The sequence below is a fragment of the Manis pentadactyla genome, chromosome 12 (genome assembly GCF_030020395.1).
Source record: "Manis pentadactyla isolate mManPen7 chromosome 12, mManPen7.hap1, whole genome shotgun sequence".
NCBI classification, from domain to species: Eukaryota; Metazoa; Chordata; class Mammalia; order Pholidota; family Manidae; genus Manis; species Manis pentadactyla.
Window position 1 is genome coordinate 81,517,368 of NC_080030.1, and position 23,886 is coordinate 81,541,253.

A 23,886-nucleotide genomic window follows, 5' to 3' on the forward strand; every position below is an offset into this window, starting at 1 on the left:
CAGCCTAAATAAAAATTAGTGAAAAGGCTGAATAATTTTTTAAAACAAATTAACTGCAGTTTTATAATTCTTTTAAAAGTATATAATTCAAATTTTGTTGTTTCTTCAGTATAGGAAGATACTCTAATGGTTTTGTGAATTTGGATTATTTTATCAGTAGTCAAAATGTTAAACATCTGTACAGTGTTTGAAAATAGTTTGTACCCAGGTGTTTTGAACATCATCCCTGCAGGCAAGTTCATTGCTCATCAAGGTCACTGTCTTGGCAGAAATAGACAGTCATCAAGGCTAAATCAGCCTGGTCTCTACTTGGTGAACTGTGACAGACTCTAAATGGGATGTCTATTGAATTGAATGGCTGTAGGTTGTGTTTCTTAATGTTTAGGCATAACTAGGTATGTATGTCAATATATTTTTTAATATTATAGATGTTTGTATGTTTTTGAGTTGTTTCTTTTCCATAGACTGTATTTTTTTAAGTGTGTAGTCTCACTAACTGGTTGGTTGCTCTGTGTTGGTTCAGGAAGATTATGGAGGAGTAAGTGAGTAAAGATAGATTGCAAATTAGCAAGTAAGTAAATTTTGGTAATTGGAAGTAGTAAAGACTGCTAAGAAAAAATACGGTTGATCACAACAATAAAGAATGGGGATATTCAAGAAGGATATACCTGGATGAGTCTTGACTTGCTGAACTGGTTCTTTAATTTGAACATAAAGTACTAGAGAATTGTAAAGGGTGAAAGGATAATCTATAAATATTTGTGCTTGAACTGAAATAGTTAAAACAAGAAGGAAAACACTAAGGAACTATATGCTACTCTGGAACTTAGACTTTTTGAACAAGGCCACTGACCTGGGGCAAGAAACTCTAATCCCTAGGCCAGCTATTTAACTTCTGAAGCTTCTGTTTTAGTAGGGGAAGTAAGGGTGGATAGGTGCTTTAAAAGTATACTGAGTTCAAGTAGGAGTTGAAGGCCAGATTGAAGGCAGTGCAGACTCCTAGTCCACTGTTCGCTTTCTGTTCTGTCTGCCACTGAGGACTTTGTCTATATTTTAGTCTTCTGAAGTTCAAAGGAAAAAATATAATGTCTTTTCAAAAAGAAGAAAATCTAGGCCAAATTTATTATATTATCCTCAGTATTTCAGTATTACCCCAAGTAATAATGTATGTATGTTGTTAAAAGAGGTTAGGTTTTGGGGGAAGAAATTTTTCTGCCTTACATTTTTATTTCACCATGTTATATTTATTTTCAATTTCTCATTTTCTTGAATATTATTTATACTTACAAAGCCAAAAAACCTGACACTGCATGGCCTTGTCCAGACTGGAATAGTTGGCACATCTGCTTTGAACCCCTCTTTCCTCATGTGCTGCAGTTCTGTCTGTCTGTGATGTCTCCTCAGTGCACTTGAGAGATGAAAACATTAACTTTTTCTTAAAACATGTAGAACCTATAGCCAGGATGTTCTTTTGAAACTATGGCAGACTTTTATAGGTAAGATGTTGAAACATCTCTGTGGTGTTAAGTAGCAAGAATTCTGTGTTAACTAACAAGGAAAGTCAGTAAATCACTGTAACCCAGGGTTTCTTTATGTTTTAAGTATAATTGAAGAGATGCATACTTAGTGTAGCAAACCCTTTCTGGCAAATGTTAGAGGTGAAATTGTCAAGTCAGAAGGTGAACCTCTTCATCCAGCAGTAAAGTCGCTAGAATAACATGCACTGCATTTGATAGCAAGAAAGCACTGTGGCCCTTGGTGCAGGCAAATGTGCCCCTGTCCTGGCTGTCGCACATGGAGAACTCCACCAGGCTTTCGTCCCGCCACAGCCCCCACACAGTGAGACAGGGACGGTGGGTGTAGTCAGAGTAGGGTGAGGGCCTGGGGGGGGTGGCGGAGGGGGGGAAAGCAGGGTGGAGTATTTACAGTCAGAGCAATGTAACAATGGGCAAAGAAGTCCCTATTGAAATTCTGTGCTAAGCATTATGCAAAGTCAAGGTCACACTAATTCTCTAGGGTAAAAGATATAGACATCTTCAGTGAGATCAGTTAACGGTCAAAAGGCCAGGAGCAACTTGGCCTGGAATGCTGAGTATCCTGCAAGGGTATCAGCATAACCCTTGACTCCACTGTCAGCCCTGGCAATCAGACTATGACCCAGCCCACCTTGAGGACAGGGCAGGTGATGCAAGTCCACACCCACCCCTAAGTTTTTTCATGTTCACAAAAAATCCTCAACTGCCTATAAAACCCCCTAGACACCGCACCACTACTGGCTCTCTTTTCCCCTCCTGGCGTGAGCCGGGAGCTCTTTCCTCTCCCTTGATCTCTAAATAAAAGCCTGTACCTTGCTCTCCTACCTTGAGTGTTTGTGAAGCTCATTCTTCAGCTTCTTGAACAAGAACCCTGGCATCAACAGGGGGAAGTCTGTGCAAGGCCAGGAAATGTCCCCCTGGAGTTCATCCCCTTTCCCTCAGCACTGCAATCCAGGTACCTGGACCCCTGCCCAAAGGGCCCCTAATCCATTTGTATGTAAGGAGTGATCAAGGCTGTTGTTGGGGAGAGCAAGTGGATGAGCTTAATCACACCCACATAAGGCTCCAGCCAGTGTCAGACAGAGCCGGGGTGAGAAGAGAGCATGGCAGGCCATCGTCAGTCTCTCGTCCCTCTGCCATTTTCCTGCATGGAACTCTGAAGAGTTTAAGAATCCTGATTTTGAACCTAGCCTGCCAGAAGATTGCGAACTTATATTTCAAGATATGGCATAGGACATATTTTATGTAAGAGTTATCCATCTGATTTATAACTTGTAAATGTTTAGACATAAAGTATGTGGGTCTCTGATTGTAGTTTCCTCTGGGTCCTAGAAGGGAAGGGATAAGATCATTTGAACCTTCATTTCTCCTTGTGGGTGAGCCTATGTCTTTGATCCTGTGTCTGTCTAATACTGGATGAGGTCTGCCAGGATAACCTTGGGTTGTTCCCTTAGCTGAAATCTGGTCCATGCTATGCCCTGGCACTAAAATTAGATGACTTGACTAACGCCCCTTGATTTGGGTGTGTAGTGATGCACTCTGAACTTATGTGCATTCTGAGATACCATAGTAGCAGGTGGAAAGATTTAGTGACTGGGTATTTGGGGGCCAAAAGGGACAAGGGAAGAAGATAAATTGGATAAAATCAGACAAAATGATTTCTTAGGATTCTTAGTGAATTTCAGTTTTCCATTAATTAATTATTGATTATTAGATGTTGGGCCTTCATATCCTAAGATCTGTAATAAATCTTTCTGTACCTACTTAAATACTTTTAGGTTTTAAAAAAAAGAGAATAATTAGGATAAGAAATGTTTTATTGGAGCTGATTCCTTTACATCTCTATAAATGCTGTTTTATAGGAGAGGAAGTAACAAAACACACCAATATCATCAGTTCACTCTGATGTGCTGCTTACATCCCAAAGAGAATTTACAAGTAAAAATATTAATGTTTTCAGAACTTTTGTAATAAGTTCTTTCAATCAAAATGGTATTATTTTATTCTTGTGTGTATATAAATAATATTTCCTAAACTTGAGATATTTAAAATATTTCCAGTATTCATAGAAATACTTGATGCCTTTTGTTTATTTGTGTATTAGTACCACAAACTTGGCATTTTTAGTTTCTCATTTGAGTTAATTTTCCAGAAAAATCAAAACTTACCCTTAAACTTAAAAGTTTATTTTTTGTCTTAATCATTTTTGACAATTAAACTGTTCTACAGTTTATGTAAGTGTATAATACCTATACACAAACAGAAAGACATAATTATGTTTTTCCTGCATTTATCAAAGAAATATTTCTATAATTATTTAATAGTGCTAATAATGTTAAACCTTAAGTAATTGAGTTTTAGGACTTCTTTATTCTGTAAGAAAAGAATTTAGAGTGTAGTTTTGTTGGTTATCAAATATTTTTCACGTCTATAATTTAATTATATGGCTGTTAATATAAGGCTTGAAATATAAATATAAAAATAGAATTATTTAAAAAGTTGAGAAATAAATGAGGTTTTAATGTCTTAGAATGTAATGGTTTTCATCTGTTGTAACAGACATGAGGAAGTAAAACTCATTTTATAAAGTTCGCTTTTCAAATTATAAAGGTATTTACAGGTTTTAGGAAATGGGTATCTCAGGAAATAAAATGAAAAAAGTTAACACTGTACGATTTTCATAATACGATGAATTATAAAAATTTATAGGCATTTTAGTGAAATTCAAATGCACTGAAGAGCAAAAGCTGAGTCTGTGCTTTTGCCTAGTGAGTCTCACATTACTTTTTACTTATTTATCAGTACATTAAAATGAATCATTCTCTAGATTTGTACTACAGAAAGTGCCAGTTAATTTCCAAGGAGGATGTCACTCATGATACGAAGCTTTTCTGCTGGATGCTGCCACCGAGCACTCACCTTCAGGTGCCGATTGGGCGACACGTTTACCTCAAACTAACTGTCACAGGTAAGGGAAATAGAGGCTTGGGCCAGCACTTTCTTTTATACGCAGTTCAAAATCAGTACAGATCCCTTTAGAAAGTAACTGTGTAGGTTATTAGTAAATGTTTCTGGGGAGCTAGATTTAGTGATAGCCAGATCTAGGTTTGTGGACTCAGTGTTCCTCCATGTTGGAGCTGTAGCCGTGCCACAGTACCACAGGGAGCACAGACATTGCTGCAAGGCAGATTCCAGCACTGCGGGTTACACCAGCACTGCAGTGTATTCCTAGCAGAGATGTGAGGGAAGACACAAACGTTCTTTCCTGAGGACAGCTACTAGAAATATATACTAGTATCTCTTAGTAGCCACTTATGCTTATGTCATTTGTGAAGCAGAATTTATAGAATTCAAAATGAGTGGGTGTATTATAAATGATTTCCTCATATGTGCCACCAGTATAAACAGCTTTATAAAGATATTCCTCACTGCATGAATTCTTTTTTCCTCATTTCACCCTAAAATTACCTCATTTGCTTGTTTTAAATGCCCAACATTTTCTTGGCCTTTTGAATCTACAGAAGGCAACATTCTCATGTCAGCCATAGTGTTCCCAGCACCCGTCTAACAGACTCCCAGCCAGGATGTGGTGAATACAGAATATTACAGTGGCACTACAACCTTTTCTCTTTGTCATCACTAATGCCAGATCATCGTTCAATAGCTGGTATCTTCCTCAGTGCAGTTATTGTCAATGTATTATAATTTACAGATAGATTAATTTTGCATATATCAAGGAACCATGTATAAAAAGGAGATCTTCCAAATGTGTGGTGACTCCTTTTCTTTGGAATTTGCCTAGCTGAAATATAGCATGAATTCTTATGGATTTTACCCTATTTTTTAATATAGTCTTGGAAGTAGTTGGATTAACATTCTTTTCTTCCGGTTACCAAAGTAATATATAATATTTTAAAATGTTAAAACAATTCAAAATATATAAAGTAAAAAGTGAAATTTTCTTTCTCACACTCAAATGATCCCACTGGCTATCAGTAGCCTTGTTAAAAATGTGATATATAATTAAAATTATGTTAATACCTTCTTACTTTTGATGCATCCCATTGCAAAGTTTATATGCTGATGGAGTAGATGGTTGTCTAAATTTATTACTAGAAATCCCTATCATCTGATGCCACACTTAATAAAAATAGATTGTTTATATTATGGGTAAAGTATTGATTTGTTAAAATTATTCCAGCATACATAGGTTTGGGTATATATATATATATATATATATATATATATTACATAGAACATACATTTAGAATTATACATACATTAGATATACAGTTTCAAATATATACTGATAGCATCGTGGAAATTGTATGCTTCATCTTCATTCGGGGCTTTAGATTTTCAGAATTGAATTTCTTTGTCATGACTTTTTTAGGTACTGAAATTGTGAAGCCATATACACCTGTATCTGATTCCTTAATCTCAGAGTTTAAGGAACCACCTCTTCTCAACAATAATTACATCTACTTTCTGATCAAAATTTATCCTGCTGGACTCTTCACACCAGAGCTTGATCATCTTCAAATTGGTTAGTATTTTTGGTTTTGTTTTTGTTTTTAACTTCATTTGTGTTCTAGACTAGGTCACATGTTATACTGTCCTCTGGTTATCTCCATGTGGGAGTCGATCATATATCTTACAGTTAACATGTCTACAGCCAAAATCATATTCTCTTTCGCACCCAACCCATCCTTAGTCCCTTATTCCTCATCTTTCTTATTTGTGGCATCACTGTTTGTCCTTGACCCAGTCTGGAGACTTGAGTCATCCTGGAGTCTTCCCATTTTCTCCTTCCCAATCCAGTCCTCCCCTAAGTTCTGTGGAGTCTACCTCCCACTGATTTTTGATCTTCTCTATCCCCCATGCCCTGCTCTAAGATCAGGCCTTCATCGTTTCTCATTTGGCCTCTCCCTGGCCTCTCAGTCGCCTCTGGCTGGTGTCTCTTTATCTGCATGTTCCAGTTCTTCCACCAGCCTGCCCTGAGAATAGATTTAATCATGTTGCTCTGAAGCTTTGAAACCTCTGATGGGTCTTCATTCCCTAATGATTAAGTCCTCTGTATGGCCTGTAAAAACTGCCATGATCTCTCCAGATTCATCTCTTTCTATACAAAATACTTGTGCTACTCAGAGTTCACAAGTGTGTCATCCTCATCAATAGTATATGCAGTTGCCTCACAGGATGGTCATAAATCTTTTCTCTACCTGTCAAGTACCTTTTTTTAAAGACACAGTCACTTCTTTTGTGAAGCCTCCCTCCTTCTCTGGACTGCACCCCCCCCCCAATAACTAACACTTTGTTCATAGCTCTAGGATAAGAATAAAAATATTCTCTCTTTACATGACCTTGAGTTTGAGGAAGAGATTGTCTTCTCTTTGTATTTCCCACACCTAGCATAGCAGTTGGCACATAATAAGCTGTCATTAAATGTACTTTGAAGGAATTTATTAGAAGACTACAGTAAAATCAAAATTAAGATTTGATCCTCTTTCTGTTTCTTCTCTTTTTTTTGTATCTTCAACTTTTTGCTGCCTTTGCCTAATGGTAAAACTGTTCTTCCCCTTTCTAAGACAGCATTGGTAGGAACATCAAGATAACAGTGACATACATCACTAAAATTTGGAATTAAAGAAAACTTGTTGCTTTCTGAAAGTTAAGCTTACCCATCTATACATGATGGACATGACCAGTTATCTTTGGTTGCATAAACTAAAATAATAAATATAAATGTGTGAACCTAAAGAATTTTTTAATACCCTCAAACCTAGTTCATTCAATGACTATCATCTTGTGATGGACTGATTGATACATGATTGTAATTTAGGAAGTGAAACTTAAGTAGTATTATAGCCTATTTATGGGGATTGTGTGAACAGAGCAGGGTGGTGAGTTAGCATAGAGGATAAAAAAGGAAAGCCTAAAGAACAAGATCAGTGTGTTTTTAACTTCAGGAGAACTAGACATGGCCCCAGTACTTGTGTCATTTAGAGGATTATGCCCTGGTGTCGTAGTGATAACTCATGAGACCTCGTCTTGGCCTAAATGAGCTACCCTGTAAAAATACCCACTTCTTTGTTTTAATTTCATGCTCACCAAGCAACTTTATGATAATTTTGGCCTTCTAGATGTCCTGACACAGGCAGTGAGACGCTCTGGATAGATCACGTAATGCTCACTAGGTGCAGTTAGCCTGGCTGTTAGTCGGTTGACATCATGACATGTGGACTTTAATCTCTTGTGAATTTGATTAGCATCGGGTACCTTGCTTGAGTCTCATTAATTTTATTATGACACTGGAGGAACTGGACTGTGGGCAAAAGTTATCAAGTTAACATCATTCTGTGGGTCTCCTTTAATGAACAGCCAGCTGGCTCTTTCCTGAGGCTATTCTGATCTTATGGTCCCTTTCAGACTACAGCTGAGAGTGTCTGTTACTTTCAGTGCTTAATTGATCAATCACTGCAAGATACGTACTATTCTGCTATAGATGAGAAAGGAAAAATTACGAGCATCCAAGCATTTAAAAATAAACCAGGATTTTGGGAAGATGGTGGCGTGAGTAGGGCAGCAGAAATCTCCTCCCAAAACCATGTATATTTTTGAAAATACAACAAAAATGACGCCTAACAGAGAGACCAGTGGATACAGCACAACAGCCAGGCTACATCTACAGCTGCGAGAACTCGGCATCTCATGAAGGCGGTAAGATACAAGCCCCGGCCCAGCAGGATCCGAGCACTCCCCAAACCCAGCTCCCTAGTGGGAGGAAAGGAGTCAGAGTGGGGAGGGAATGGAATCCCAGGACTGCTAAATACCCAGCCCTAGCCATCTGCACCGGGAGTGCAGACATACAGTGCGTGGTGTGCTGGATATTAGGGAAACGGGACAGTAAAATTGGCAAGCAGACCCCGCAGCCGGCTCCCCTGGGACAAAATAAAAGTGAGTGCTTTTTGAAAGTCTTAAAGGGACAGGGGTCTCACAGCTGGACAGAATCGTCCCAGCACACTCAGCCCAGCAGCTGGGAATCCCGGGGAACTCCTGGCACCCCAACCCCTGGGAGGCAGCGCAGCTCCAAAGCCCCTGATGGCGATAAACAGCCTGCTGTTCATTTCCCCTCCCGCATGGCCCCAGAAGAGCAGCCTGGGAGCGGCCGCGCCTGCAGCAGCCGCCCAGAGCCTCCTCCTGGCATGCAGCTGCCTGGCAAAGGCAGAGGAAGCCGGGGCAAAGTGCAGAGGGGCGCCATTCTCACAGGAGAGCACACCCGGCATGCCCCACAGGGCTCTGGGCTGCCCCGCCCGCTGTAGCTCAGGAAATTAACCCAGAGCCTGCTCTCAGTGTGCGGGTAACTGGCACAGGCACTGGAAAAGGGCAGGGCAACCAGAAAGCAGGAAGGGACTTTGTTCTCCCAGCTAACACACGCACTACCTGCCTACGACTACCTCTATCACCATGAAAAGGCAAAGAACTTTGGTCCCGTCCAGAATCACCCACACAATCCCTGAGAGGGAGCCTGGGGAGATAGATTTAACCAGTCTTCCTGAAAAAAGAATTCAAAATAAAGGTCATAACCATGCCGATGGACTTGCAGAGAAATATGCAAGAGCTAAAGGATCAAGTTGGGAGGGAGATTACAGAAATAAAACAATCTCAGGAAGGACTTACGAGCAGACTGGATGAGGTGCAAGAGACCGTTAATGGAATAGAAATCAGAGAACAGGAACACAGAGAGGCTGAGGCAGAGATAAAAGGATCTTCATGAATGAAAGAATATTAAGAGAACTGTGTGACCAATCCAAACGGAACAATATTCATATTATAGGAGTACCAGAAGAAGAAGAGATAGAAAAGGGATAGAAAGTGTCTTTGAAGAAATAATTGCTGAGAACTTCCCCAAACTGGGGGAGGAAATAGTTGCTCAGACTACGGAGGCACACAGAACTCCCGAGAGATGGAACCCAAAGAGGACAACACCGAGACACATAATAATTAAAATGGCAAAGATCAAGGACAAGGATAGAGTTATAAAGGCAGCCAGAGAGAGAAAAAAGGTCACCTACAAAGGAAAACCCATCAGGCTGTCATCAGACTTCTCAACAGAAACCTTACAGGCCAGAAGAGAATGGCATGATATATTTAATGCAATGAAACAAAAGGGCCTTGAAACAAGAATACTGTATCAAGCACGATTATTACTTAAATATGAAGGAGGGATTAAACAATTCCCAGACAAGCAAAAATTGAGGGAATTTCCTCCCACAAACCACCTCTACAGGGTATTTTAGAGGGACTACTCTAGATGGGAGCACTCCTAAGACTAAATAGATGTCACCAGAGAAAATAAAATCACAGCAAAGAAAGCAGACCAACCAAATACTAACTAAAGGCAAAAAATAAAATCAACTACCCACAAAAGGAGTCAAAGGAAACAAAAGAGTACAGATTAAAACACCTAACATATAAAGAATGGAGGAGGAGGAATAAGAATGGAGAGAAATAAAGAATCATCAGACTGTGTTTATAATAGCGTAATAAGTGAGTTAAGTTAGACCATTAGATAGAAAAGAAGCTACCCTTGAACCTTTGGTAACCACGAATCTAAAGCCTGCAATGGCAATAAGTACATATCTTTCAATAATCACTCCAAATGTAAATGGACTGAATGCACCAATCAAAAGACACAGAGTAATAGAATGGATAAAAAAGCAAGACCCATCCATATGCTGCTTACAAGACACTCACCTCAAACGCAAAGACACACACAGACTAAAAGTCAAGGGATGGAAAAAGATATTTCATGCAAACAATAGGGAGAAAAAAGGAGGTGTTGCAGTACTTGTATCAGACAAAATACACTTCAAAACAAAGAAAGCCACAAGACATAAAGAAGGACATTACATAATGATAAATGACTCAGTCCAACAAGAGGATATAACCATTATAAATACATACGCACCCAATACAGGAGCACCAACATATGTGAAACAAACACTAACAGAATTAAAGGAGAAAATAGAATGCAGTGCATTCGTTCTAGGAGATGTCAACACACCACTCACTTCAGAGGACAGATCCACAAGACAGAAAATAAGTAAGGACACAGGAACTGAACAACACAGTAGAACAGATGGACCTAACAGACATCTGCAGAACTCTACACCCAAAAGCAGCAGGATACACATTCTTCTCAAGTGCACATGGAACATTTTCCAAAATAGACAACATACTAGGCCACAAAAAGAGCCTCGGTAAATTCCAAAAGATTGAAATTCTACCAACCAACTTCTTAGACCACAAAGATATAAAACTAGAAATAAACTGTACAAAGAATACAAAAAAGGCTCACAAACACATGGAGGCTTAACAGCATGCTCTTAAATAATCTATGGATCGATGACCAAATTAAAACAGAGATCAAGCAATATGTGGAGACAAATGACAGCAACAACACAAAGCCCCAACTTCTGTGGGATGCAGCAAAGGCAATTCTAAGAGGAAAGTATATAGCAATCCAGGCCTATTTAAAGAAGGAAGAACAATCCCAAATGGATAGTCTAAAGTCACAATTGTTGAGATTTGAAAAAGAAGAACAAACGAGGCCCAAAGTGAGCAGAAGGAGGGACATAATAAAAGTCAGAGAAGAAATAAGTAAAATTGAAAAGAATAAAACAATAGAAAAAATCAGTGAAACCAAGTGCTGGTTCTTTGAGAAAATAAACAGAATAGATAAGCCCCTAGCCAGGCTTATTAAGAGAAAAAGAGAATCTACACACATCAACAGGATCAGAAATAAGAATGGAAAAATCACAATGGACCCCACAGAAATACAAAGAATCATTAGAGAATACTATGAGAATCTATATGCTAACAAGCTGGAAAACCCAGAAGAAATGGACAACTTCCCAGAAAAATACAACCTTCCAAGGCTGACCAAGGAAGAAACTGAATATCTGAATAGACCAATTACCAGCAATGAAATTGAATCAGTAATCAAAAAACTACCCAAGAACAAACCCCAGGGCCAGATGGATTTACCGCAGAATTTTATCAAACATATAGAGAAGACATAATACCCATTCTCCTTAAAGTTTTCCAAAAAATAGAAGAGGAGGGAATACTTCCAGACTCATTCTATGAAGCCAACATCACTCTAATACCAAACCCAGGCAAAGACCCCACCAAAAAAGAAAATTACAGACCAATATCCCTGATGAACATAGATGCAAAAATACTCAACAAAATATTAGCAAACCAATTTCAAAAATACATTTAGAAGATCATACACCACGACCAAGTAGGATTCATCCCAGGGATGCAAAAATGGTACAACATTTGAAAATCCATTAACATCATCCACCACATCAACCAAAAAAAAGGATAAAAACCACATGATCATCTCCATAGATGCTGAAAAAGCATTTGACAAAATTCAACATCCATTCACGATAACAACTCTCAACAAAATGGGTATAGAGGGCAAGTACCTCAACATAATAAAGGCCATATATGACAAACCCACAGCCAACATCATACTTAACAGCGAGAAGCTGAAAGCTTTTCCTCTAAGATCGGGAACAAGACAGGGATGCCCACTCTCCCCACTGTTATTCAATATAGTACTGGAGGTCCTAGCCATGGCAATTAGACAAAACAAAGAAATGCAAGGCATCCAGATTGGTAAAGAAGAAGTCAAACTGTCACTGTTGCAGATGACATGATATTGTACATAAAAAAATCCTAAAGACTGTACCCCAAAACTACTAGAACAAATATCTGAATTCAGCAAAGTTGCAGGATACAAAATTGATACACAGAAATCTGTTGCTTTCCTATACACTAACGAACTAGCAGAAAGAAATCAGGAAGACAATTCCATTCACAATTGCATCAAAAAGAATAAAATACCTAGGAATAAACCTAACCAAGGAAGTGAAAGACCTATACCCTGAAAACTACAAGACACTCTTTTAAGAGAAATTAAAGAGGACACTAACATATGGAAACTCATACCATCCTCTTGGCTAGGGAGAATTAATATTGTCAAAATAGCCATCCTGCCTAAAACAATCTACAGATTCAATGCAATTGCTATCAAAATACCAACAGCATTCTTCAACGAACTGGAACAAATAGTTTTCAAATTCATATGGAATCACAAAAGACCCTGAATAGCCAAAGCAATCCTGAGAAGGAAGAATAAACCAGGGGGGATATCGCTTCCCAACACAAACTCTACTACAAAGCCACAGTAATCAAGACAATTTGTTACTGGCACAAGAATAGACCCACAGACCAGTGGAATAGGATAGAGAGTCCAGATATTAACCCAAACATATACAGTCAATTAATATATGATGAAGGAGCTGTAGACATACAATGGGGAAGTAACAGCCTCTTCAACAGCTGGTGTTGGCAAAACTGGACAGCTACACGTAAGAGAATGAAACTGGATCATTGTCTAACCCCATACACAAAAGTAAATTCAAAATGGATCAAAGACCTGAATGTAAGTCATGAAACCATAAAACTCTTAGATAAAAACATAATCTCTTGGACATGAACATGAACAACATCTTCATGAACATGTCTCTCCGGGTAAGAGAAACAAAAGTAAAAATGAGCAAGTGGGACTATATCAAGCTGAAAAGCTTCTGTACAGCAAAGGACACCATCAATAGAACAAAAAGGCATCCTACAGTATGGGAGAATATATTCATAAATGACAGATCCGACAAAGAGTTGACATCCAAAATATATAAAGAGCTCACATACCTCAACAAACAAAAAGCGAATAATCCAATAAAAAAATGGTCAGAGGAGTTGAACAGAAAATTCTCCAAAGAAGAAATTCAAATGGCCAAGAGACACATGAAAAGATGCTCCACATCGCTAGTCATCAGAGAAATGCAAATTAAAACCACAATGAGATATAACCTCACGCCAGTAAGGATCGCCATCATTGAAAAGACAAACAACAACAAATGTTGGTGAGGATGTGGAGAAAGGGGAACCCTCCTACACTGCTGGTGGGAATGTAAATTAGTTCAACCATTGTGGAAGGCAGTATGGAGGTTCCTCAAAAAGCTCAAAATAGAAATACCATTTGACCCAGGAATTCCACTTCTAGGAATTTACCTTAAGAATGCAGCAGCCCAGTTTGAAAAAGACAGATGCGCCCCTATGTTTATCGCAGCGCTATTTACAATAGCCAAGAAATGGAAGCAACCTAAATGTCCATCAGTAGATAAATGGATAAAGAAGACATGGTACATATACACAATGGAATATTATTCATCCATAAGAAGAAAACAAATCCTACCATTTGCAACGACATGGATGGACCTAGAGGGTATTATTCTCAGTGAAATAAACAGGATGGAGAAAGACAAGTATCAAATGATTTCACTCATCTGTGCAGTATAAGAACAAAGCTTACAAACTACTGCCAAGTATTTACTGAAGAACTGAAAAGAGCAAGAGTATTTACCAAGAAAAACTGAAGCAGCAGACTCACAGAACCCAAGAATGGACTAACAGTTACCAAAGGGAAAGGGACTGGGGAGGATGGGAGGTAAGGGAGGGATAAAGAGGGGGGGGGAAGAAAGGGGACATTATGATTAGCATGTATAATGAGGGGAGGGCTGTACAACACAGAGAAGACAAGTAGTGACTCTATAGCATCTTACTATGCTGATGGACAGAGACTATAATAGTGTATGTGGGGGGGACTTGGTGATGGAGGGAGTCTAGTAAACATAATATTCCTCATGTAATTGTAGATTAATGATACCAAAAAAAAGAAAGATTGCACCATATAAGTAAATCAACAAACAAACCAGAGTATTTACAAGTAGTTTTTGACCTCACTTTGTTTTTACAGGAATTAAATTCAGAAGAGCTCTTGTTTTAATCAGTAGGTCTTCTCAAAGATTTGATGGAGACAAAATTAGTACATTTTTTAACATAAGATTTTTAGAATACATTTCTATTTTAATTTTCTCCTCTATAGTTATGTTACTGTGGTTAAGAATCAATATGTAAGTAGTGAATATATATTCTCCACACTGTACCATACAAGGCAGGTATACACAGACTCTGCTTTTGAGATGTTTATAATTTATTTAGTGATTAACCCTTTATTGATAATTTGTGTTTAAATACTTGGCAGTAGTTTGTAAGTTAGAGACTCCAGATGCTTTGGGAAACGAGCGTAATAAAACCTCATTATTAATTTGATTATAGTGATATAATCTAGACATACTTGGAAGCTTAGTGAGTATTCCTAACACTGCTTACATACCATAAAGACTGAGATAAAGTCCGAAAGTTAAGCATTCATCCTTTCTTAACTTTTTAACCTTCTCAGTTTCCCTGATTTTTTTTTCTGATACAGTTTATATTTCATTGTTTAGGAAATTTTGTTTCTGTAAGCAACCCTGAGGGCAATTTAAAAATATCCCAGTTCCAAGAATTAGAAGATCTCTTTTTATTGGCTGCTGGAACAGGCTTCACACCAATGGTTAAAATACTGAATTATGCTTTGACTAATATACCCAGTCTCAGGTATGTAATTTTATCTTGATCACTATCCTTTGTGAGGCTATAAGATTAATATAAGGTTTTCTAAATTAATTCAATATTCTAAATTAATTAAATAGTGGATCTTAATAGACATGTTCTCATTCTCTTATTCATCATTTACTCTTCCTCCTCCAGTTCTAGTTGTTTTATTAACTTTATTCTTTTAGTTTTGATACTTTTGGTCACCTACTTTGCACTAAACATAGTCATGGCAGCTCCCTATTAGACTTTCAGTTCATGCATATTTTAAATGTACTTGAAATAGTTCTTTTTGAGTTGTTGTTGTTGTTTTCTTTTAAGGAAGGTGAAGCTGATGTTCTTCAATAAAACAGAGGATGATATAATTTGGAGAAGTCAACTGGAGAAATTAGCATTTAAGGATAAAAGGTATTAAACTGGTATTAATTCTGTATTTAAGTATCCATATATGTGTAGTCAGTCTATGCCTTATTTCCTTTGACTGGAGTCTTTATTTGACCAAGAAGTTCTTTCAAAGAAAAAAATAAACTAATCGATAACTCTCTAGAATGCAAATAATGTTAATAACCCTCCCCCAAAGAAATACTATTTGGTAAGATCAATGTGACATAATATATGTATCAATAAAATATATACTAAGCTTTATATTTATGTTACATTATTTATACTGAGTTGGATTTCACTGAAAATGATCCACTGTAGCCAGTTTGGTAATTCAAGATTTTCTTGTTATAATGGGGACAGACCAAATCAGTTTGGTGAGAATGGATTAAGCAAAAACATATTTACTACCAGATTTCTTAGAACCTTTAACAACCATTGTGACTTTCCAAGATGGGGCTGCCTTATGCATTGTTCAGCAAGATTTTTTCAATTTTTGTTTACATTAATACTTATTAATTGCTGTATCACTAGTGATCTCCTGTACAACATTACTCTGGGAAACGCTGGTAGAAAAAAGTTTGAGTCAGACTGAGCTCAGTGGTAGAATGAGGCAGCAAGGAGAACAAAGTGCAAATCCTTTGCACTGAAAAAAGAGCCCTAGTGCTGTCAGCTGAAAAAAGAAGATAATTTAAACGAGTGCATACCCTATCTCCCCTAAAGGTATTTGAAAGCAGTAGGAAATTCTAAATGCATTTTTTAGGAAAAAATTGAAATGGACAAGCTGTCATACTTTCTAAAGCAATTCCATAGTCATCAAAAGCTATTTCTAAGAAATTATGTGAAGTAGATATTTACATTAATACTAGTACGGTATCAAGTTCTAAGCCTTCTTGGAGAATCCCATAGCCCAGAAACCCAGTTGTCCCAGGAGCTCTGGGTCCCTCTGAGTATCTGCACCAGTGATGCTGTGGCCTCTTCCAGTTTTTCTCCCTGTTGTCTCCCGTCCTCCTCTTCTTTCTCTTTCTATAAAGGACTTCCACAAATCAAAGGGGACCTGAACTCATTTATCCTCCAAGTATGTACTCCTGTTACATTCTTAAAATATAAATCTAAAGCATTTGCTATATTTAGGTTGTTATATGGCAGTTTAAGAGCCTAATTTAATGAAATATGAATTCCTAGGTTTTCAAGTGTCTTTTTCACTATTTTAGAGTGGAAAAGTAGAAGCAGCATTTATTGAAAAACCTAAAGACCTAAATTCTTATGCATTGTTTAATTGAACATTATGCATTGTTTAACTGAAACCTAAATTCTAGTTTCATTCTACCATCACTAGCTTGAAACTTTATTCAAAAGTTACTTAGCTCTATGGGCCTGGCTCTTCACCTTCAAAATAAACTGATAGCATCTTTCCTTTTACTTCACGAGGCACTTGTGAAGATTGGAGATAGTATAAGTGCTTTGGAAACTGTGAAGCCCTACCTCAGATATTTGAATTGTGGTTATAGAGGACCTGTACATACATGTGTTTCATTTCCATATTAACTTGGAGCTGCTATTTTTCTAAACAAACATTTAAAAGAATTTAACCAGCATAGGTAGGCTTTTTTAACTAGGTTTGTTTTTTTTTTTAAGTATTTGTCAGTTTTTGACAAAGGTATTCTATGAGAGTTTCCTTGTACAAAAAAAAAAATTCCAGGTACTATTATTTCAATGAACATTGTGCTTTTAGTCTATTCATAGGAGTTAAGCTTGATTTAAGAAGTAGTTGCTAAAAAGGAATGTATTGTTGGTCTCTGAACATAAAGTGTATTTTGTTAGTTTTGTTTTGGTCTACATAATTTGGGTTGGTGGAATTGCATAGGCTGGAGTATTGAGGATGAGGAAAGGCCCCTTTTTTTCACTTCTGGATGACTGGCTCTAACAGCACTCACAGGAGAGTGATCACTGCCCAGCTTGCTGAGAGAAATGGCAGTGGCCTGCCTCCATCCTCCCGCTCCTGCCCCCTCTCTCTCCTTGCTGGCACGTGCTTGCGCCTCTGCTCGCTGGCGCTCTCTCCTCCCACTCCCTTCCCCCCATCTCCCCCTCCCTCTCTCTCCCCCTCCCTCCCTCCCCCCCCATCTCCCCTCCCTCTCTCTCCCCACCCCACCCCTCTCTCAATCCTCTCTAACCCTTCTCTTTTCCTCTTTCTGGAGACATTTATCCTGCTGCAGGCACCCTATTGGCACTGACTTCTAGGATTGTATAATTGATGCTCCTGGGAGACTCCTGATCAGGCCTTCACTGGAAAACTGAAGGGCTGTGCTTATGTAGATTGCTTTGGAATAGCTCTTGGAAATTTTACCATATCCTGAGGCTTTGTGAAGGTGCTGGAGAAACCTAGTCTTAAAGGCTTATAGGTAGGTTATGTAGTACTGTTGATGGTTGAGTCTCATACATAAAAGGAAAGTAAAAGTTCAGATTTAGTATAAGGTAATTTTAATTAGTCACATTTGTATTTTGCTTGGCATTTAAGGGTGTTTTTTAGTATATTAAATCACGCTTTCTTACATCTTTTTTTTTTTGTATCATTAATCTACAATTACATGAAAGACATTATGTTTACTAGGCTCCCCCCTTCACCAAGTCCCCCCCACAAACCCCTTCAGTCACTGTCCATCAGCGTAGTAAGATGCTGTAAAATCACTACTTGTCTTCTCTGGGCTGTACAGCCCTCCCCGTGCACCCCCACTATACATGCTAATAATCGTAAGGCCCCCTTTCTTTTTCCCCACCGTTATCCCTCCCTTCCCACCCATCCTCCCCAGTCCCTTTCCCTTTGGTAACTGTTAGTCCATTCTTGGGTTCTGTGATTCTGCTGCTGTTTTGTTCCTTCAGTTTTCCTTTGTTCTTATACTCCACATATGAGTGAAATCATTTGGTACTTGTCTTTCTCTGCCTGGCTTATTTCACTGAGCATAATACCCTCTAGCTCCATCCATGTTGTTGTGAATGGTAGGATCTGTTTTTTTCTTATGGCTGAGTAATATTCCATTGTGTATAATATGTACCACATCTTCTTTATCCATTCATCTACTGATAGACACTTAGGTTGCTTCCATATCTTGTCTATTGTAAGTAGTGCAGCAATAAACATAGGGGTGCATCTTTCTTACATCTTGACTTTCCTATATCACTTCTAGTTTTAGTAATAAAGTTTATGATACCTGGACACATCTCCCTGGCTGAATTACTACTGGATTGTGAATATTTTTTTTAATTCTCTTAAATACTGTAGTTAGAGTAAGTGAAATGCCCTGCTCTCTATAGGATTAGGTCTCAGCCCTCTGCTCAACTCTCTGTGGGACAAGGAGGAATAGGGGGCTGCATGATGAGGCTGGCGCTGGTGTGTGACCTGGTCTTTTCATTCCATCAAGCCTGCTGTGCTTGCCCTCAGAGTGTATCAAGATAATACCATCAGCAGATGAAATTCTTGGAAGCATCATTGTATAATGGAAACTTACTAACCTTGTGACCTTGGATCTGACTGAGCCCCAGTTTTTCCATCTGTAGAACAGGGACATGGAATTATTTCAGAAGGGGGTCAGTGAGATGGTATATATGTAAGGTGTCTACTCCAGAATTAGCATATTTGTAACATTCATTCTTTCATGAAATACATGTGCGCTTCTACCATGTGCCTGTATACAAGAGTACAACATTGACCAAGATACTGTGCTGGCTCATTTCCTCATGCAGTCCAGGGAGTGTATCTCTTCATTTACCACATAGCTAACCTTAATAGAACTGCAAAAAATAGGTAATGCCATAAGTATTTGGGGGGGATATTTCTATTTCTATCCAGTTTTCATGTCATTAAGTATAAAATTTAAACAAGAAAAAAGTTAGCTTTTTTGGGTCAGTATTTGGAGTTTTAGCAAAAGAGGAGAGTCCAGTTTTGTTGAAGTACCTACAGAACATGAAGGAGAACAATGTGAAATGACTATAAAAGTAACCATTAAACCTTATATCCATATCAGAAGGAATCTTAATAGTAATCACTTCTACTCTTGCTTTACAGTGTAGGCTAAAATCAGGCAATGGCAGACCTTGAGTATAATTCATACATGAAAGAAGCATGTACTTCATGGACAAGGGAAGGCTGAACCACACTGGGCTCCTCATCTCCTGTTTTACTGACAGGCTCTGTAGATTCTGACTATGTTTCTGTACTCTGGTGTCGGTGTTGGGACTAAAAATACATTAGTTCCATTTAAGATAGCAAAGCTGATGAGTCCAGAAGCATAAGTAAATTGAACAGTGTGCCTGAACCCCTTTGCTTTTTCCCAACCCATGATGCACTCAGGTATGTGGGCCCCTACTTAGGACCCTTTCACAACTTTGTTCTTTTCAGCTGTTCCTCAAATGGTTTGTTTCTTGGAATGTGTTCCTGAAGTGTTCATGTGTTCTCCCCCAAAGGGCTCTATGATTAAGTAAGTGAGAAGCAGTGTGTACCATATTAACTTCTTGAAGATTTACTATGAATTGAACATATTCAAAGCTTTGAGAAATTCTGAGGAAATCTATGTAGCTGTTCTTAACCAAATTTATTTGATAGGATAATCTTTTTGCATGGAATACCACTAGCATCTGGAGGAACACTAGTGTTTCATCAGATTCATTTTGAGAAATGTTTCCATAATATGTATATTTTATCAAATTTTAACCTGTGGCTGCTTATTTCGTGAGTTACTTTTCCCATGAGCAAATAGAAACTTTTCCTGCTGTTCTAGTATTTTTATGTAGAGACACGGAGAAAAGTGGAGGCCCCAATATTCTGAAATACTCTTCTCTGGGCAGTGACAAACCACTGATACTTATTAAGCAGAAAATATATATAAGATTGGGGCTGGGTTTTTAAGAGAAATGATATAGCAATGATGTGTCAGATAGATTTAGGGCTAAGGGTATTAGGGCAGTATTTTAATGAGATATAAAAGCCTGAACTGGAGTTGTGGTGATAAAAATGGGAAGTTAGGACACACGTATAGGAAATATGGAGGGATGTAGGTTTTGGAAGCTGACTGGCTGGAGGAGGAGGGGGTGAGTTGCTGGGTGACTGCAGGCTCCACATAGGATTTAGACTGAATGAATACATTTATATTTCAAGACTTTTCATGTCAGATCATTATCAATCTACATTCACATAATTTATTGTGACAAGTTTATTTACTTCCATTGTCATTCAGACTGCATGAGCACTCATCGGGAAGAGGCCTTTTTTCTCTCTCTGTGTTGCGTTGTGCTTTGTGGATTATGTAAATGTATTTCAGTTAATCTTTTTTTAAGAGTCCTATTCCTTTCTTGCACTTTTGAGATCATAGGGTAGAAATGAATTTCAGGACATTTGCCATTGTGCCCTCTCATAACTCAAGGCTATAACTGTTTCAGACGGTGAGTTGGCCTTCATTCAGAAAAATCCAGAAGAGAAGATTCCACAGTAACCATCTCTATCTTGATGTGGTATTCTTGAGTCTTCCCTTGGTTTTGCTCCTGCTTCCGTTTAAGCTCTTTTCCTGTCCCATTAAGATGATAAACAGCAACCTCTTTACTATATCCTTAAAAATTGCATCCAAGTTACTATTCATGTTTTCTATTGAGTGCCCGAAAGTTATAGCCAAGGGACCATTATATGAATAAAATGCAAAATGCATGTGAAGTTTACACCATTCATGTAAGGGTCTCAGTTACTTATCACCCTTTAGTAGATACCTGCAGAAAGTATGCCACTGACTGCATTTTTTTAAGCATCTCAGCAAAGGAAAATTGTTATTATTTCTGGATGACAGGGATGCCACTATTGATTTATATATCTCAGCAATTTTATTCCAGTAATAGGCTTGTTGGAAATACAGCTGAAGGATACTTTTATTTTTAATTGAACAAGTAATTTGCTATCTTTTATCTAATTGTCTATGTAAAATTGGGAATTTCTTAAAATAGTGTTTCTGTAGCAGCTTTTGGGTTCCCTTTGATAATCCAGTGAAAAGTTACGGACCTTCCCAGAATAGTGCACTTACAGATTCACACACATTGTTACATATAATTTCATAGATGCCAGCATATGGCTTTGTTCTTCTAAAATAAAATTTTTATTTTTAGCCAGTATAGCTTCCTTTTAAATAAATTCCTTTATTCCTTCACAAAGTATTTATTTTTGCATACTTACCTCAAGCCAGGCCTGGAGACAGTATCGGGTTGGACAGACTAGGACCCTGCCCTCATGGAGCAGTAAGCAAATACCACATTCTGGAGTTGTGTAAAACTACCTTAATTTTAAGTGCCAGGAAAGAAAAAATAAGTTAGTGAAAGAAAGTGTTTGGAGAAGCTGTTTTATATAGCTCAGTAGATTAGTATTGCTACTGAGACTAAATGGGAACCTTACAGTAAAAAATAAAATAAAACTCTAGAGGGTTTTTAAATATAAAATCAGTATATTAGGATTATAATAGATTGTGTAGTTTTCCCACTGTTCCACAAATGGGCAAATAGACCTAGAGGCTGAGGTCTAGATGAGAGCTGGGGCTGATTCTCTAGCACTCAGCTGGCACTCTTAGTTGGTCTGCTTTGGGCCAGTGAGTTCTTAGGAACCTTAATAAAGCTGCAGCCCAGTGATGTCAGAGCAGCTGCACCAGCAACACATCTTGTTTTTGTTCTGATATTTAGCCTCCCAAACTCTCTCACAAGAGATACTGTTCACTTCTACTTTTTCTTAACACTGAGATTAATTTATAATTAGTTCCTGCTACTCTTGAGAAAATACCTCATTTATGCTCGGAAAATGTAGAAATGCATTTGATCTGGTGCTACTGAAAATGGTAAGAATTCATTGTGTTTACTACAGTGGACTAAAGGAAGCAAGCACAACAAAGAATTTTGAATTTACTGTGGCTCTTCACCAGCAGCTCTCATAGCAGGCTACAAAGCCATGGGAAGAAAAGGCCTACAGTTACATCATGAGACTTAGTTTGATATTCTTGTTTCTCATTTTGATTCTGTATCCCTTCTTTTTCTTCCCTATTTCCTCCCATGCATCTGAGTACCTCTTGTGTGGTGGCCACACAGGGATTCAGTGACAGTCACAGCGACTGTGGTCCCTGCTGCCTTAGAGTTTATGGTCTAGTGGAGAAGGTAGACATTAATGAATTAATCATCTTGGTGACCACATATTTACAATCTGAAGTAAGGGCTTTGAAGAAAAGGAAAAGGAAAACACTCCTATAATATATATAACAAAAAACCACAGACTGGTGGGCCAGAGTGCCTCCCTGCTGTGGAAGTGATGCTCAAGCTGAGTGACGAATGGGTTATGGTAGGAGCATTGCAGAGAGAAGAAAGAGAAGAGGCAGCATTGTGGCAGTGAAGACAGAGAAGTAGACACGTGGCTGGAAGCTACAGCCATAGTTGGTGGAAGTGTAAATGTGAATGTGAGGCGTGAGGCAGAGAGAGGTCCCCAGGTTAAGTCCCAGGCTTCTGGCTTTTGCAGCCAAGTGAACCATGGTGCTATCCACAAAGATCACATCAGGTGTGGGGTGGGAGATCATAAGTTGAGGCTGAGGATGTTGAGGCAGCAATAGTATAGGAAATCAGTCAAAATTGGTTGTTAGGGACTTGAACTCATTGGAGACATTTGAGTCAGAGATGAACATGCACGTGACACTGGTAATTGCCCTTTACTGCAATTTATATGTACAGATTATCAGTAGAAATGAGTTCTCTGAGATCCCTTAATGGAGGTCAGTAAAAAAAATGCCAAATTACTCTTATCTGTAGCAAAAACTAATCCTTAGTAAGTATGGATTTACCTGTATGTTTTTGTTAAATCTTTGCTTATGATCTGTTCCACTACATTTTTAGCAAGTATATCAATCTTTACATATTAAGTTGTTTTTGAGGAGGAAAATAGAAAATGTTTTAGTGAACTTGAAACATGTTAATAACATGTTTGAATAATAGGTTTTTTAAAAAAGTTTCTTTTCTCTAGATTTGAGGTTGAATTTATTCTGTCAGCACCTACTTCTGAATGGAATGGTAAACAAGGACACATTTCGCAAGCCCTTCTTTCTGAATTTTTGAAAAGAAGTTTAGACAAATCCAAAGTTCTCATCTGCATTTGTGGGTCAACACCATTTACAGAACAAGGAATAAGGTAAGTAACAATGTGATAGGAAAAAGAATATTTGATACCATGAAACAAAGATCTCCCATAAAAGGCAATTGACTTATTTCTCAGGTCTTCCGATCCACATGACCCTGCACTGCGCTGGCCTGCTACAGCCTAGGGAAATAGCAAAGTGTCTGATCTTCATGCAGGCAAAGGGTCTCACGCCAAGATGATGCATGGGGCCAGATG

The 23,886-nt window shown here is 38.2% G+C and overlaps 1 protein-coding gene across 3 annotated transcripts in view; it reads left to right on the forward strand.

The window, feature by feature from the left end:
- The window catches only part of LOC118913774 (cytochrome b5 reductase 4), a 94,134-nt gene that overhangs the window by 66,475 nt on the left and 3,773 nt on the right, over positions 1-23,886 (forward strand). For all 3 annotated transcript variants that reach the window (XM_036888013.2, XM_036888011.2, XM_036888012.2), the window contains 5 exons: positions 4,363-4,503; positions 5,929-6,081; positions 14,963-15,113; positions 15,432-15,518; positions 23,518-23,682. In XM_036888013.2, coding sequence (XP_036743908.1) covers positions 4,363-4,503; positions 5,929-6,081; positions 14,963-15,113; positions 15,432-15,518; positions 23,518-23,682 — 697 coding nt within the window. The remainder of the gene's footprint in view (positions 1-4,362; positions 4,504-5,928; positions 6,082-14,962; positions 15,114-15,431; positions 15,519-23,517; positions 23,683-23,886) is intronic.